This window comes from Trichoplusia ni, chromosome 11 (assembly GCF_003590095.1).
Source record: "Trichoplusia ni isolate ovarian cell line Hi5 chromosome 11, tn1, whole genome shotgun sequence".
NCBI classification, from domain to species: Eukaryota; Metazoa; Arthropoda; class Insecta; order Lepidoptera; family Noctuidae; genus Trichoplusia; species Trichoplusia ni.
Window position 1 is genome coordinate 18568 of NC_039488.1, and position 18269 is coordinate 36836.

General features: G+C 35.9%; 3 protein-coding genes across 3 annotated transcripts; 1 reads left to right on the forward strand and 2 right to left on the reverse strand.

Moving 5' to 3' along the window:
* Positions 1 to 277: 277 nt before the first annotated feature.
* On the forward strand, positions 278 to 8451 carry LOC113498616. The gene is made up of 5 exons (XM_026878693.1): positions 278 to 538; positions 4049 to 4179; positions 4734 to 4889; positions 7246 to 7321; positions 7906 to 8451. Exons 1-5 carry the CDS (start codon positions 376 to 378, stop codon positions 8016 to 8018), a joined length of 639 nt encoding a protein of 212 aa, XP_026734494.1. The 5' UTR covers positions 278 to 375; the 3' UTR covers positions 8019 to 8451.
* On the reverse strand, positions 8380 to 12731 carry LOC113498615. Its single transcript, XM_026878692.1, has 4 exons — positions 11495 to 12731; positions 10649 to 10825; positions 9413 to 9545; positions 8380 to 9108 (listed from the first exon to the last, which is right to left on the reverse strand). Exons 1-4 carry the CDS (start codon positions 11787 to 11789, stop codon positions 8988 to 8990), a joined length of 726 nt encoding a protein of 241 aa, XP_026734493.1. The 5' UTR covers positions 11790 to 12731; the 3' UTR covers positions 8380 to 8987.
* Positions 12732 to 13173: 442 nt separating this feature from the next.
* On the reverse strand, positions 13174 to 17945 carry LOC113498613 (tryptophan--tRNA ligase, cytoplasmic). The gene is made up of 9 exons (XM_026878691.1): positions 17798 to 17945; positions 17428 to 17557; positions 17236 to 17304; positions 16756 to 16915; positions 16122 to 16304; positions 15655 to 15832; positions 14927 to 15133; positions 14465 to 14596; positions 13174 to 13978 (listed from the first exon to the last, which is right to left on the reverse strand). The coding sequence occupies exons 2-9, from the start codon at positions 17546 to 17548 to the stop codon at positions 13817 to 13819; spliced, it is 1212 nt and encodes a 403-aa protein (XP_026734492.1). The 5' UTR covers positions 17549 to 17557; positions 17798 to 17945; the 3' UTR covers positions 13174 to 13816.
* Positions 17946 to 18269: the final 324 nt, after the last annotated feature.

Genomic DNA, 18269 nt, shown 5'->3' on the forward strand with positions numbered 1-18269 from the left:
ACAAGAAACTTATAAGTTCCTAATGAGATTTTTTATATTTTAGACAGGCAGCATTTCAATAAATCATTTTCCCTTACTCTTCTCACTTTTATAGAGTTCATTTAAATAAAAATGGAATCCGTATAGCAACGTTATTCGATGATAACGATATTTATTTGATTTAAACTCAATAACCATAAACTCCAAATACCAGAAAATCCTTCAAGCACTGAGTAAAGAGAGACTGGCCATAACAAAAACGCTATGGCCTAACGCAACATCTGACAATACATCACACTGTCACTTTTTTGGTACATCAACATCATATTTTTGTAATTTTTTCTAAATCTTCAGTCTCGTAATTAGTTAATATATACAAAATAGATTCAAACTAAAATGGGTGATGTGAGTGATTCAAAGAGTGATAAAAAAGAGCGTGTGAGATGCGACGTCTGTCGTACCATCAACTTAGCTAAACATGTGAAGCACCCTAAACCAGACATGCAAATGTATGAAAAATGTACCCCCGTAGAAAAGTACAGCTGTCCTCGCGTCGCAGGTATTACAAACCTTCTTCTATGTGCCACTCCAAAAAGATCGGCTATCTGTTGGTAACTATCTAGCCCTTGCATGTTGAACATTTTATATGCACTTACAATCCCCATATCCACTCTTGGACGTCATGATGCCAAAACTTGTAAAGAACTAAACTTAATCTAATATGTCACCTATCTCCAAAAGTTATCTGAAATTCTGAAAAGTATTTAATATTAAAGATACGTTCTTCAATACTGTTATTTATATGGAAAACAGAAGAGATCTATTCATCGCAACCTACGTAACACAAAAATGTAGAGATCTTTTACTAACAGAGATACGTCTTCTTTAATAAACAAATTCATTATTTGAATCTACTTATGGAAACATTCTGAAACTAATGCTCGTAATATATTTTTGTAGAATCCAATCAGACTTAAATTTCCGAACAGTTTCTACTAAAACTAAGCTTCGAAGCTTGAAACTGGAAACATTGCACGTTCTTTATGCATTTATGGTAAACATAATTGAGCTATCTTCATAATTTATTGCCTTACGGCCGCTTTCTATATTCGATCCCGAATCTAAGATTCCGATCAATCCAGATTTTTTTCAATCCCTCGATTGAACTTGAATCTGCATTTCTTTAATCGATCTCGTCTCGAAATCCATCGAAAAAAAACGGATAGATCGCCCTGCTAAACGTTTTGTTTTACGCATGTGCAGAAAAAGTACTTCATGAATATTAATGAGTAAAAAGGTGTTTTTTTTCTTAAAGCTTATCTATTTTATGTATAATCACTAGAAATTCCACAAAATACAAAAATAAAAGATTGGGAAGTCGTAGCGGTAAATACTATAATTCTACCTGAAGATTAGAAAAAGCATAAACGACAATAAACGTTTATTGATGAGCAACGGAACGTCAGTCAATCGAAAAGTTGTCAGTCAGTTTGACATTAACATAATATATTTTAAAATCGCAATTTTATTTGTTGTTTGTTTTTCCGATGTCTCAGCTATAGAATAGAATACAGCGGTAATATTCGAGCGCATTCAGAATAAGTTCACGCGCCATCTGTACAAGAAACTGTATGGGGTGTATCCGTTCTACCTACATGGATCCCACTCTGTTTGTTCTGGGCATGGTTGGCAATGATCAACTGTATATGAGACGGGAGTTTGCACTGGTCGTCTCCTTGGTGAAGGTGATTCGTGGAATGGAGAATCACCCGGAAGTATTGCAGCGCTTGAGTGTGTGTACCGGACCGCTTCGTGCGGCGGCGGCGAAGCCCGCACCTACAGCGAGAACAAATTTGCTCGCCAAAGCACCTCTTACAAGAGCTCTCCACACCACCAACTTCTTCAAAATCAGACTAACGTGTTTATGTGTTTTTAATAATGTAATGTGTTGCAATTTTTGTTTAGTTTAAGTTCTAAGTTGTCGCATTAGGGTAAACCCTGTAATGATACTTCATGGTTTTAAATAAATAAATGAAAACGAGAATATTATAATCGTTATTTATTGATTCCAGTATTACAGATATTGGTAAAAGTGTACTTAGTACACAAAAACTATAAAACCGAAAGAAAAAAAGTTTAAGCGTCAGCTTATGCTTAGCAATCCAAAAGAATTACTGAGCGCTGGTCTTCAGCTTAAATCCTTGACCCCCGTTTACAAGTAAAGTACAGAAAAAAAAACAGCCACTCGATACATCACAATCACAATTACAAATTTTGAGGACAGATTTTGTTCGTCTTCGCTGTCACTACTATCCCAGTCCGATAGCTGAGCTAATACTTCAAGATCGCTATCACTATCACTTGAAAATATTTCCATTTTCACAGATTTCTCAGTACAATCCGTAAAAATTTGGGGATCGCGATTATAGATCAAAAACGTCGAAAATCGATTTGTCAAAACCAGAGATCGGTTATAGAAAACGCATAACTGTCACTTTCATATAAATACCAATCTAAAATCTCGATCCGCCCTCCCAAAGATAGATTGAAGAAAAAGATCGAGAAAACGATCCATGGATCGGTTATAGAAACACTAAAAGTTGAAAATGGATTCAAATGTCAATCTCGATCCGTAAATTAGGGATTGAGATCGAATATAGAAAGCGGCCGTTAGCGAATATATTCCAGTACGCGGTCTGCCTTTCGTCTGGACGTCTAAACTTCCCTCTTGGATAGTTTAGATAGCAAACAAACCTACATCCCAGAAAGTCTGTGCTAACATTCTAAAAACAGCTTTTTAGACTTCAATACTTTATGAATCAGTCGATGATTTACAAGATTGATTAACGATTAGTAAAATGTATTGGAAAAATAGCTGTGTAAATTGTATATTGAGTTTACAAATACACTTAGACATCATACTAGTAAATTGAAATACATGTCCAAAGCGAATTTTGTTAGTACACGGTAGCCATATTTTTTTCTTGTAAAATGTTGGTGTTTATGTTAACTACGTTTTAGTACATAGTTCGGCCATTGTATGAGTGAGTCAGCCGGTACGCGAACATATAAAATCTTACGTGAATTCTATTTTAGTGCACAGATAACACTGACCGAGCTCGTGTCACTGACTCGCCATCGCCATACTGCATACGACACAATAGAATCGTAATGTGTTTCTAACTTAAACTCGATTCAAATCGCTAATTGAATAAACATTGTTAGTAACTAGATTCAATTGTCCAAAGGTCTATCAAATTATAAGTAAGCGAATCGCCGTCAATCATGTTACAAATAACTTTTGCATACAATTTAATAAACAAAAAGAAAAATGTTGTAACCCTACAAACACGCAATCAAAAGAGCGCCCCAAAAAAACATTCGTGAACAACGGCCGTAGAAAAAAAAACGAGACTGTCCAATGTACTAGGAAATAATAACTTGGATTAGGTAAAAATATGAATCAAAAAGTACTCTTTCCGGCTACAATAGCCAGAAAGAGAGGGGACCAAGTAATTAAAATATATCTGTCTCTTTTGCATCAATGGAGGAGCCGTGTAAAGGTGACTGCCCTACATTTTACGGACGGGCCTCCTAGTGTCTCTGCTGCCCTGGTATTTATTACAAATTATGTAACGTCTCCTAAATGCTCTCAAACTTTTACCAGGCACTTTACGTTCTATGTTGTTACAACGGTTACAATAGCTGTAATTATTATGGTAACTCGGCGACTTGGCGAACGGATTTTAGAATAAGACAAATGACATTATCTGCATTAGTATTTATTGGTGGGATTATAATTGATGTATCCTAAACACTCTCGTTATTTATAAACCTGATTTTTTGTAATCTTATTAAGTGCTGCTAAATTGACTGATAGTCACCGAATCATCTTTTGCCACATTCAATCGACTTGTTTAATAGAATAAAATAATTTAAATAAACGTATTACGATTTCACTTCAGAATAAAATGTAACAACTAATGTGACATTGTACTTATTATTAATGGCGCATACAAAAATGAGGTATCGTCTAGTATAATGTTACTATTTAATTATTACTTTTCAGAACTCCCACTGAAACCTACCTGTATCAAGGTTTGCAGTAGAGAAGAGTTCAAGTTAAAAAGAAGCGGCCAAGCTGTTGTGATGCCTAGAATGCCTCATTACGTGCACGGAAAGCTTTTGTACGCCGTCAAAGTTGGTGAACTCTACCTCTTTTATTACTTGCTCTCCTGGTAGATATTAAGATTTCTCTCGAGGAACGTCCATATTCTGAGACGTTTTACATAATCTTCACTGAACCATGGCTCTTCTTAATAAATGGCTGGTGAATTTTAAACCAACAATCTTTGCAGATTTGTTCAGGCTTTTTTTTACATTGCTCTTCGAGCTAAAGACAAGGGTAAAGTGATCTCAAGTATTAATGGTTTTCTTGTCCAATAAAATTATTTAATCAGAGATGCCTATCATATTACAGTAAAATATTAAAATGGTAGAGTCGAGAATCTCGGTTGATCATATTCAATCATTTCAATCAAATAATCTGTAATATGACATACTTCTTTTATTTTATTGTTGTTATGTACATCCTTTTTTTTAAGTTTTGTGTATTTGTTTAATTACCATTTTTTTTAGTAAGCAGACTTGCATATATTAATTTGACTCCGAACCTACAACTTACAACCTCCTCTACATTTCACCAGTATTAGTAACATTAGATACAACTCATCGTTTCCCTATCTCCTCGGCAGGCTGGAATCCTAATAGGCTCTGTTTACTTCACTTATACACAAGGAGTGTGGGGCGACCAACAAGAAGTCACAGAATGCCTCCGTCGTTGGCAGGAATACATTCGCAGCATCAACACTAGACGTCCACCCATCTTCGATCACTGTGGTAACGTGATTGTACGTATTATTTTCATGAACCTTAAATCTATTACTATAAGACGCATTCTCGCATGAGCTAGAGATTGTACTGAAATGTCTGTGCCTCCTCTCAACTCATGTGATCCTGGTAGAAGTAGTTACGTCACCAGTCGTTCGATCAACTTGCCACCGGCTCAACGACACCGCGCGGCGCTTCTGCCGGCGCGCGTCATCACTGTCGCTTTCGTTTGGATTTCGAAGGATGCTTTACATTTTTCATTGATATTGTTGTAAAGATATCATATAAAAACTTGCCCAGTAAAATAAGACTAGTTATAAATTATTTTTTAAGCTCTAAAGGTTTCTAAAAATAAATAGACCATTTTCGAACTCTACACACATGAATAAATTATGAAAAGAAAAACAAAATAATAAGTATGTAGTCTTCACGATAGTATCGTTTAGGTAGTGAACAAATATGACTTTGTTTTCTAAAGTAAAATATTAATCAAACCATTAAAAAGAAATCTTATTCCTTTAAACTTCCAAAACTGCCAATTTTCATCATGTAATCACTAGTTACATCTACCAAGTCCGTAACATTTACAAAGGAATCATAGTAACTATCTCCTTGCTGAATCTGAGAGCCTAGTAAATCGGTGGCCGTGTCAGACACGGCGCGGCGTGCCAATCGCATTCGCACACTTCCGCAAAACGTCTGTCCACCATGAAAGCCTTCCGCGGAATGAAATGAAACAACTCGAACATAATACGAATAACTCGCTCGAAGTACTTGAGTGCCTCGGTCTGAAAATATCAAAGCAACTTTCTGTTTTAACGAAGCTGTCAAATACTTGTAATTAGCATTGCTAAATTTATATTTACAACGTATTCTCTCTTCTGAAGTCTAATGCAATCCCAGCTTTCTGTGTACGGTAGAAAAATAAAAAATTACATCCTAAATTAGTGAATATTGTGACACTAATAAATATTTTGTCATTTTTTTACATAATTATAATGTAACAAAAGATACAGTTTGAAACAGTAGCTTGTAAACAACGTGTAACGAGACAGCGGCAAACTATTTCGGTACGCCTAGCGACGCGAATCACTGCTAACCTAGTAGGTGTATGCTACGCTCCGCAGACACTATGGGGCGATGTTGTCGCGGCATTTCATAGACAGCATTCCAGTGAGCCGTCCTAGGGTTATGACAGCCTGGTATGAGCACGTCTGACACATACGAGGGACGCCGTTCTTTGCATAGTGTTTGTTCATTCACTCCTCTCAACGCTCAATGAAAGCGGAGCGAGCTATTATAATAGGCGTATGTGGTTGTGTGCAAAAAACTATACTTGCGTAGTGCGTTAGTTGAAGTGAATAATATTTCCATAGATATTTTATTCATACGTCTGCTGGGAATTAAATCTATGACTGTGGCTTTGATTTCTGCCAAACAAAATCAATTCTCTAATGTTGTTTTAGTAAAAACAAAAAAATTAACAACTCGAAACATTTATTATAATATAAATTGTTTACACGGTTATTTTAGCAATCACTGAAATAGGTTTTGAGGGCAAATCACGGATCCTGACCAAAGTGACGCGGATAAAAAAAGCGCCCATTTAAAGCCAGAATTTGAATCATGTAACGTAGTGGTACCCTTCTGTGCTCCTTGTACGTAAATATTGAAGGAGGCAAGGGTACGTGGTGATCGATACCGTGTAAAGTAATTTAATACCGGCAGGAAGGAGCGTCCTATGCGTTGATAACAGCCTGGTATAAATGGGGCATATCGCTGACAATGTTACAAGGATGAAGTTGTAACGGTTACACCGACGTCTGCCTATCGGATGGACATGAAACAAGGCTGAACTCATTTTATTTATAGTAACCTTCGCTAGGGTTGGGGAAGTTGTAGAGAATATTATATTGTAGGAAATTGTGTATCAATAACGTCTTTATATTCTTTCGATAAAATTAACAAAGCTCATATGTAATAGTTAAACATTCTTAATAACAACGACATTTAAAAAAATCCGGGTATTAGGATTGGTGAATATCACATATCAGAAAATTACATATTAAAACAGTTGCTGGAATATAGACCTGCAACTATGTGCATAATAATTCAATCTTTGAAAGCCTAGTTCACATAAATACTTAGACCTTTGTTTAGTCCTAGCTACCGCATTAGGTTAAGTAACCTGTAATGGTAGATTAGTGTGATAATTAAATAAATAACACATACATAGATGGATTCTGTACTTACATAGTTACTATAAAACATCAGATAAAATAATTAGTACGAAAGTCAGAGAGGCAGCGAAATAAAACAGTATTCATATTAAATGTCCCAGTTACGCTTTAAATTAATGATGACAATTTGTTTCAGAAAAAAGATACCGTGGAGAGTTTTGTGGCACCACTGTACGCCATGTACAAAAGCGCCGTGACAACATGTTTCGCGGGTAAAATCGTATTCTGAAACTAATTTAATAGTTTGCATGGTAGAGCATACCTACGTTAGTGTGTAACGCATGCTCTACCATTGCCGGTAGAGTTATACGTATATGTATACTTTACAACAGACTTTGGTTTGTGTCTATTTTTCGTTTTTTTTCGGTTCCGAAATGTTGATAATGTGCCAAGCTAAAGTCGAGTAGCGATCTAGTTTTATCAGAGTTGTTGGCTATTTAATTGACGTGTAGCTTCTATCTCAAGCCACTGAACGGTCCATGGAACTTGTCGGGTTCCAAAGTATGAACTCGATATCAATTTGTTTGAAGCAGAACTATTCTGTCGGGATTAAACTTTTCTGGTTCGAAACAGTTTCGAAATACGAAGGAGGAAGTCTTTAATTCGACTTTTCTTATATCTTTTAATTTCCAAAAGCTGGTGCTTAGTCATGTAGCCCCATTTAAATTTGAACAAGATCAAGCCAGTGGTCGCAGTTAATTCGGTATCTAATCGTAAATTAATTACCTAGTTTAAAGTAGCTTACCGACTCTTTATCTTCAGAAGATCGTACTTAATATAGTGTACTGTTCAACAGGTGTAGTGAAGGTGCCGCTCATAATAAAATGCGCGTACCTGGACTACCTAAAAGCCTTAGAGAAAAAACACGAGGAAGCCGCCTTGGAACGGAAATTAAAGAGGAAGGGATAATCATAAACACAACCCCCCCTATGATAATTAACAACGTAAATTATAACTTTTAAAATTACAAGTTGAGTTAGTTTCAAACTGTCAAAAAAATTCAAAAGTTAGTCGTTGGATCGACTAAGCACTATTTGATCGTTTATTTTTGTCGTCCACTAACTTTGATTATATTATTATCTAAGTTTTAGTGAAATTTGTTTATTAATTATCTAACAAGTGTCCAAGTTAACATTTTATAAAATGCATTCTATGAAATACCGTAAAATGTCTAGTATTGTTTAGTGCTTGCCGTACTATAATTTTTAAATTCCTAACATCGGAATGTAGCAATATTTAAAATTATGGTGAGCATATATACAAGGGAACGTATTTTAAAAACATATTTATTGTATTGTTACTTATTGTTAAAAAAGAGTAATACAAATCTTTGAATGATTTATTGCAATGTTTTCTTTATTCCGTCCTAGTGCTCCTTACTTCTTAACATATAACGCCTTTTACTAAAGGCATAGCAATAGCGCGCTTATAAGAATTATAAGAAATGCTGGTTAACATGAAGCCACGACTCAATTTTTCCATTTTGTGTATGTAATATATTTAAAAATATCATGGTATAAATGGGAACTTACTCCACTAAAAATTAAAAGCTACTGAGCTAAACATTCGTTTTGTGGCTAGGAACCAAATTAGTATCTGTTCTACTGAAAGTCATGCATTTTCAATTACAACTAGTTTATATAAACTTTACATACCCTGGATACAAGAACACAGTGAGTTTGTGCATTTACCACCTACTCTACCCACCCGGGATTTAAAAAACGATTAATTTAACCTAATTCTGGACTATCCTCTGACCACGACCATGGTTTAGCCAAAACTTTACAACCAAGCACAGGGATTAACATAAAATTTGACTGATAATTAACTGATTATTGCTTTATGACCGTATCGGAGAAACCGGTATTTAATCTATGATTAAAATCTCTGCTGTCTCCGTCGAAGCTCCGTGGCGTGCAGCTCGAAGAAAGCGGGGTTGTCGTCAGGAGACCCTCCAGCCAGCATATACTCCAAGTGTCTGATGTAGCATATGGCTATCCTGGAATAGGGAAATAGAACTCATTTAAGTCAACGGTAAGATAATGACTGTAAGCAGTAAAATGTTCATATCGCGTTTTTAAGTTCGAAACTCAATTAATGAAAAGGTTTGCTTCATGAAACGATTTGTTTTTTGAAATGATTAAATTATCTATTTTAGAAGGTGTTTATTCACAGTTTTGTAAATTGGTGACCGTTCGACAAGCGTTAACAATGACACAAATCCAATAAATTACAATTACATTTCTTTCCCTGAAATAGCGTGCTTAAAGCACAAGGATTTCGGATATTTTGCCTATTATTACCTGAGGCACTCAATTTTGGAGTATTTCTTCTTGGAAGGCTTGGTGACCGGTAGTTTGGAGCGCAGCAAGTCGAATGCGCGGTTCATGTCTCGCATTCTCGTCCTCTCTCTGTCGCACGCTGTCTTTTTGTACTCTGAAATATTGGTAAAATGGACTATTTATTTATTTATTTATTTATGTACACACAACAGACACAGAGTAAAACACGTATAAAAAGAAAAACACCGAAGGTACAAAGGTACTGCTTATTTCTCAAGAAATTTCTTCCAGCAGACCTGCGACAGGAGATGACAAAAAGAAACATAAACACAGTGTGTAGACAAATATAGGACAATAAAAATAACAAATACACAACATAAAACAATATTTATAAAATATATACTTATATAAATATATAAATATATAATATAACATAAGACAAGGACGTTAAGCTATCTTAGTGATGCAAGATAGTGTTCTTTGACACGACGTTTAAATATACTGATAGATTGGGAGTCGCGAATGTTAGGCGGCAGCGCATTCCACAGCCGCGCTGCATGGACAGAGAAGGAGAAGGAATAGAAGTCGGTGGAGTGAGGTTGACTTTTGAGGTGGGATTTAAGGTACGATCTGCAAAGGGCATCAGGAGGGCGGATAAAGGAAAAGCGGTCACGCAAGTAGGAGGGATAAAGTGGGTTGTGAAGGACATTATATAGGAGACATAGAATACGAGTGTTCCTGCGAAGGCGAATCGGGAGCCACTTGAGTTCATTGCGAAACTGAGAGATGACTATTAAGTATGTCTGCACTAAGAGCTGAGTGGTTGAGCCAAATCTAATGCGCGTCGTGTCACGGGTTCGATCCCCGCGTAGGATAATCGTTTGTGGCATCCACCAATACATGTTTTAAGTCCAGATGTCTTGTGCATGTGACTTGAATGTATGCGAAATCCCCGCGACACAAGGATTCAATAAATTAGAGCGGGAATCGTTTTTTATTAAAAAAGAAAAGAGTGTATCCCCTTAATCGATTCAATAATTGAGTTTCGTAATCGGAAAAGGCTTATGTCAGTTACTAAACCTTCAGCGCATGCCCAAGGGTCCTCTAGCTAGATCAGCGTTAATTGCCTATTTCAGACCTAAATAATTGTATAAGATTCTAGTTTAAGAACTTTCTATGCATCATACTAAACCTGGGCCCATGGGCAACTTGATACACAATAGAAAAAAGTTTTTAAGGCTATATATATTAGTTTACCTTTCTCGAGCTGCATGGCTCTCTCCTTCCAGTTCATGACGGCATCCTGGTTGACATCGTCTGTGCCGTACTTGGGATTGTCCTGGGATTCATGGGAGTAGTCCAGCGAGGACTCAGAGTTGGCCGCCTCCGGGATCGTGGACACGTCTCTGTAATCTTGCTCGTAGTATCTGGGACCTATTGAAAGGATATAGAAGCAGTATAAGAAAATAGCCACTTTAAAATATTCGTTTGCCTGGTACTGCACCTACACGCTTAGGTATGTTGTATGTTGTATATTGTATTCTATATTATTGTAAACGAAAAGACAGCGTGCTGCTGGGAAGTATGTTGCGCCGTTTCTTTTTTAGAAGCAAAAGCACTTAGTAAGCGATGAAAGATTCGCGATTGACCTTAAAAAAATGCTTATTAGTAGCCCTATTTTTAATAAATGACTTATGATTTTAATGATCTCTTAAGTCAATCTTGACGCTATGAAAGAGAGTTGCGCTACGCGTAGTGTAAGGCGCCACCTACAACTTTACACTGGCAATACTTTAAGTTGCTATGGTACAGGGAGTTTACCGCCACGTCTTTAAGTAATAATATTATGGTTGTGGAAGCGAGACAGTGCAATACACGGTGTAGAGCAGCATCTGCCTTCCACACCCGCAGTGTTCATGGAGCAAGTATCTATTAAAGAAAACCTAAAGAAAACCTATGGACGTTCTGAGCTTTTATGTTTTCACTATTGTTACATGTACTAAGTACCTATGTTCAGACAGCAAAATGACTCACATAAGTAAACAAACGGATCTAAAGTACGTGACGTTCTTAGTTCGTTAATAATTTGTACTTCTCCCTTACCTTCTGAAGCACTGTGTTCCAATTCGTGAGGTCTGAAATACGATATCCTCCTTGGCTCATAGTCCTCAAGCACGTAGGATCTGTGATGGGATATGGTCTTATCATACTTCTTATGGGAGAATGTGTGTTCTTCTTTAGGCTTGTCTTCTTGACGCCCTATTTCTAGTATAACACGTTCTTCTGTTTCCCTTTTCTCTTCGTCATCTGCTTTGACAACGGTGTAGTTTGCTATGAGAGGCAGAGGTGCTTCGTCATCATACGTTTGATTGTACATTGCCTCTACACGAGATTCCATCTGAGGACTTCCTTTAAGAAGCTGCTAGCTGCTTAAAGAACTTCCAAGTTTCTTGTTTTCCAGAAGCTCTTTTCTTTGTTACAAGAATTGAAAACCTGGACATGTACCCGTTAGGGTCTAATACCTTCTTCCTTTCCTACGCCAAGAACCATATGGTCATGGATCTTTCTAGAAATTTCCCGCGAACTTCTGATGGAATTTCCAATGAAAGTTAGCAACTACTGCAACTATTGATACAGAACTGAGGTCCTTCTCTGAACACTTACTACTTTACGATTGTGAACTTTTTTTTAAATATAATTCATTCCTCCACAGATTTCGTACCAAGTAAAGGTATTTTTGATATCAGCTGAAAGTTTCACAACAACTTTGCCTAACGTATAACCACTTGCGTAATACACTGCGGCTATTAATCACCACTTGACTTAAGAAGCACGGAACGCCCGCCCAGTGGCTGCGACAACTGAGGACTGTGTCATCCACATTTCTGTTCTATTGTAATGCATATTCGATCAAAGTGTCGGTGTATGTACACAAGTGGCGTGCTACAATTTTAAGTTTCCACAGAGGAGGGCCGTTCGCCGTAACTATTGTCTCGCGTTCCATTGTTGCCTATTTGTTTTGTGCTGAACCTCTGTGTCACCCATGGAGCGGACTCCTAAGTGGATTAAATACCTTCCATTTTTATGCTAATGAGTTTAGGAGGTTGTGTTAAGTTTTTCTTAGTGTAGGCAAGTCTCGTAACTCTGTTCATTTCATATGCAACGCGAATGTTGTGGTGGTTTTGGAAAACAAGATAACAATGAGGCTTGTAATTTTAAGTAGGTACGCTATTAGTTATGGTTAATAGAGGTTTTTTGTTTTTCAGTCATAGACGATTTATTTTGCGTAATAGGTATGTACCTACCTACTACAGATGTAGGTGGTCTAACGTGCTACGCTGTTATTTCCAACTCACTTGAACTATTGACATTTATCTATCTTTTCTTCCGTTTTCAGTCCTGTTGTTTATCTCCCCTAAGAATTAAAAGGGTGATCTCAAAAACTACCAGATCACTATGTAAGGATATTGTCTAGACTACAGACCTAGTCTTGACGGTAACCTAACCTAGGTTTCTACAGATAAATCACATTTACATGGCGGTTAAAGCTTCGCGATCATTACGATAGCTGTCATAAAACATCTAACTCTGAATCGTTATAATTTTGTTTTTTCTTCACAAAGTAGATTACATACCACCTTATCTCACACAATTAAAATTACCAATTAATTGGTTCGAAATAATATTGATATCGAAACACCTGTTGTAACAATTTCGTCGACGTTAACAAACAAATAACGCGCTGTATACTGACAATAACGGAAAAATAAGAACACCTTGTATGTGGAATATTAAAATGTTTATTATGAAAAATTGTGTAAAGCTATAGCTTAATTACTACGACTTTTATATTACGATAACCATGCGATACAGAGATTATTATAAATATTGTATACAATGTACTACCGACATGAGTATAAAAACTCAACTGAAAGATCTTAAAAAGTATTTTATTTAACTAAACTGTAAAAAAATACTTTCTGGATAAATAATATAATAAGTTAATGACAGCTTTATTAGGAAACTTTTTGCCTTTCCTAGCACAACTATTTAGCAACACGCACTAGAATGATATGGTCAAACAATTGTAAAATCGTTAATATGTAACTTCTTTAAAGTAAAACCCTGTTGAAAGAAAATAACGAGGCAAATGATAATAGACTCTACTGTGCAAACAATAAAGTCATTTAACGAGTGAAGCGTAGAATGTGTAAATTTGCCTTTCTCATTAATTATGTTTTATTTGCCTCAGTTACCAAAGCATATGTAATTCCATAAAACATTGTATGAGAAATTCGATGTCCGATACCAATTTGAAGGCAATTTCATTAAAAATCACACAAGTAACCTTAAAGGCATACTGATACTGACTAAGTCAGTCTTTTATTTAATAAGTTAAACGAAAATAATTTAAACGACGGAGTTTTACAGTTTTATTGGTCTGATCTTGAAATAACTTTCTACGATCTCATCTGTGACTTTGGCGCGGCGCTGCTGGTACTGTTGGATCCAGGGCGTGATGACGTTAATGGCCTCCCTCTTCAACTCGCCTGTTAGTAAAACCCCGGATTCGTACTCATTCTTGATCTGTGGAAGAATATTTTTTTTAATGATATGTATGTTGTATGGTGTTGCTGAGTGCGCGATTGACGGTGTTTCTGGATGTAGGCCCGATTACGAAAGTTATTTATGCAAACAAGATTACTAAGTAGCACTTTTTGATAGATAAAATAGAATTGACAGTACCCAAATTGCTTAACCGCTTTTTAAGTGCTCTTGCTTTTTACTACCTATATACGTAAACCAGATACTTAGACAACTGACTGTTGGATGGTTAACAATTTTCTTCTGAAAATTGAAAACTTGTGAACTCGCAAGTCAATGTTTATAATAATCAGATAAATAAGCTACAAAGTAGCACCTTTCGATTTTAAAGAAAAATCAACCCCACTTCCTAAGTGCCCTAGCTGTGGTGTTCGTTGCGCCATTTCCATTACAGATGCACCATTTCATTTACTATACAAAATTTACATAAGTAAATCAAAATACATAATAAAATATAGATGTTATTACCTCAGCCAGTCTCCTGTCGTCCTCCAAGAAGTATGTGAGGTACTTGTAAGAGATATCTACGCTGGTGTTGCCTCCCTTCAAACGGTGCTCGTCCACCGTCGCTTGACCGCCGGAGAACGCGAATTTATTGATCTAGGGGTGAAAAGACGAGTCATGATAAACATTGAAGACTTTTTTTATATTATAGTACCTAGTGTTCGTGAGGATGTTTTTTTTTTTATTTATTATTTGGTGTCATAGAAAAATAAGAACGAACGACAAAACTTACGAACCTTAGAATTTCAATTTTCATAAAAAATTGAATGAAGATACATATTTTTCCAGTGATATTAATTTTTAGTAAAGTTATTCCTTCTCTTAGTTCCCTCACTGCTGTGAATAGAGAACTCATGTGTGCGTCTGCTACAGTGTTAAATAAGTGCTAAGTTTATTCCTCTCTAAACTGATCAACCAAAATTGTACCTTATTCTTAATCTGCTTAGGGCTATCATTCAAGAAGATGGATGCGTTGGGGTCGCTGGAGGACATCTTGTGTTGCGCGCCCTGCAGCGCGGGCAGGAACGTGGAGTGCAGCAGCGCGGGCTTCGGCATCTTCAGGCGAGCCGCCACGTCGCGGGACATGCGGAAGTACGGGTCCTGGTCGATGGCGCACGGGACCAGGCAGGGGAGCTGAGGGTGGAATATTAGTTGCATTAAAGTCGTCGATAAGTTTAGAAATGAACTTTTTGATGGTTTTTATTAAAAAATAAAGGTGTTTATTGTCGTAAATAAATTTTATTTCATTTTTTGAAATAACAAACGAGTCGCACATTGAGCTGGATTATAAATCACACCACAGTTGAAAACAATTTGAACATGTTAGTTTTTATTGCATAAAAAAACATATAACATTTTTAACTGGCATAAAAACGCTGTGACTGTAAGAATTAACTAATTAATATTATTGCGAGAGTGATTTAAAAAAGTGCGGTAACGACACATGTTTTCTTTTACTTACTGATAGCTCTTTCAACTCGACATACAATACTTATGTATAATACTAACAAGGATTCAATAATATATTTTAAGCACAAGACTCTTGCTTCATAAGCTGTTAATAAGCGAAAAAAAACCATGTAAAAAAATCCTTGATCTCAAATTTTAAATAATGTTCATGTTAGATAAAATTCAATCACAAATATTATACTTACAACTTTGTTCTCAAATATAAATGGGAAGCTAGTGGAGAACGCCGGCGCGGCCTCTATCGACGGGAAGGTGATCTTGCCGATGACGTCAGACTCGCCGAACCCGAAGATACCCTTCACTTGGTTAAACGTCACGCACTTCTGAATCCTCACCATGTTCTGGTAGAAAGCGGGGCATTGCCTGTAAATGACAACGTATAGTTAATCTCAAATGAAATTAGTCGGCCTAGTATACAAGTAGATTATATTGTGCAGAAATGCCCATACTCACTGCTAACCTGTCATAAAAAATAACGATTTTGGTTGAATAATTAGATAGACAAGCTATTATCAGACCCAACCGGAGTCGACTTGCGATCGCGCCAACGCGGCACCACATGATAAAGGATTTTGGTTGGGTCCAAAACTAGTTGGGTGATCCCGATGAAATACGTGAGTAAACCATTATCAAATGTTAACTTTATACTCACCCAACAAAATCTAAATCGTTGAAGATGAAGGTTTTTTCCTGATTAAAGCCCACTGCAATGATGTCTTTAGCATTGTCAAAGGCCATTTTCCTCGCGTCTTCAATCTTCAGATCCCGCCACAGAACCTTCTCATCATCAGTCAGCTGAATGATTAATGGTACATCGAAAACATCTTGCAGCCATCTGAAAATAAAAAGGGTGGTATTTTTAATTCCTGGCTCTTTTTCTCCCACTGCAGTATGTGTCTCCAATATTATGTTTTTGCCAAATATATTTGTATCTCGATGATGTAACCTTCTCACCATAGTATTTTCGCCGTGATTATTAAGGACGACATTTACTAAAATTAGTCTTATTATGTCTTGAGAGACTGATCAACAAATTGAAATTGTAGAAAATTAACTTTTAAATCTATCGTCAAGGACTATTACTAGTTAGTCTTTTAACTGACCAATCATAGTTAAGAGAACTAAATTTTAAATGTTAGAATAGATTATATTAGAGAGAGAGAGGTAGACCTTTCAGAGTCAGACACTTTCTGATCTAGTAGTACCAGAAGTAAAAAACGCAAAACTATGATGTTTGTTTTTTCTGTTCTCTTACAAAGTCATAAGAATGTTTACATTCAACTCACTTTGTGAACATGAAAGGCACCATGTGTCCGATATGCATGCTCTCGGAGGACGGCCCTCGGCCCGTATACAAATAGAACTTCTTGCCAGCCTCATGTAGATTTAGGATTGTGTTGAGATCACGGTGCGAGAAGAATATTCCACGAGTTAAAAAGTGATGTGCTGTAAAATGTTTTCATATCAAAGATCCTGAATACTTGTGGTACTAGTTGTTACTCGGTTGATATTACTAGTGATAGTGGTTACTTGGTTAATATTGGAATTAAAGATTACTTAATTAGCCACAAACAAATAATTTTTAAACAAAAGCAGCAGCAAAAAACAAAAGATGTATAATGATTGATAACATTGGTTGATACAGTAATATTTAAGATATGAGATTAATTGATGCAATTTATTATTACTAACTACCAAATAAAATAATTGGAATAAGGGCAGGAGAATGATTATAATGAAACTGATGTTGATTTTGAAATATTTACCTTTCTTGCCTGTCACTTTTTCAAAGCGTTGAATTAATTCATCATCTATTTTCTGACTTCCAAACCTTTCTGGAAAGATAAATAAATGTTTTTAGAAGAAAGAATTATATTATTTTCAGTGTATGAAGAAAATTTTCTTGATATTCTTGATTCACATTAAAGGAATGAAACAATTATTTGTAGTATACTTACTTATAAGTTTGTCATAATCAATGCCTGTATCAGATTTTCCTGTTACAGTCCATGGGTCTACAAAATCATCGTCTTCATTGACTGCAGGTTTAATATCAACCTGAACTTCACCTTCAGCCATTGTAATTATCTGAAATGTTTACCCAAAGATATGAGAAAGACAACCTTGCTTACAAGCTTAAATATTGCCGATAAATTGACAGAAATAAAGTATTTCTTGAATCTATTTGGTTTTTAAACTATACAACCAAGATGGGACTGTACTTCATCTATAAATATATCTAAATATTGACGTGTCTGACCAAAAAATGTGCGAGTGATACCACTGATACCGTCTAAAGTTTAGGTTATTTTTATTACTATGACTTACAGTTAAGTTTTTATATTTGTTTATTAACTCCTAATAAGACAAAGTTATGTGTACTTATTGTAGTGCAAGCTGATGCAACTATTAGTAAAAAATCAACAATCCGACATCGATCTTTAGTTCGCCTATGCGGCGATGTCACGTCGCCGTCAAATAAACGTTTCGTTTATTTACCACTAAAAGCTGACACTTTCACAAACAATAAAGCAATAAATATATGAAGTTCCGTAATCTTATCTATATTTATATGAATATGAACAGTGTCTATGCAAAGTACGAAAAAATTAGATGATACTATTTATATGTATATTATTTTGTACTAAGTGATAAGTTTCAAAACGCAAAATAATCTACCAAACTTGCTATCACTTAATCTTAGTTACTACTACCAATAATTTTAACTTACTGGTTTTTGTCAAAAAGAGCACATGAGTTCAGCATTTGAATAAATAGTTAAATAATTTTAATTACACAC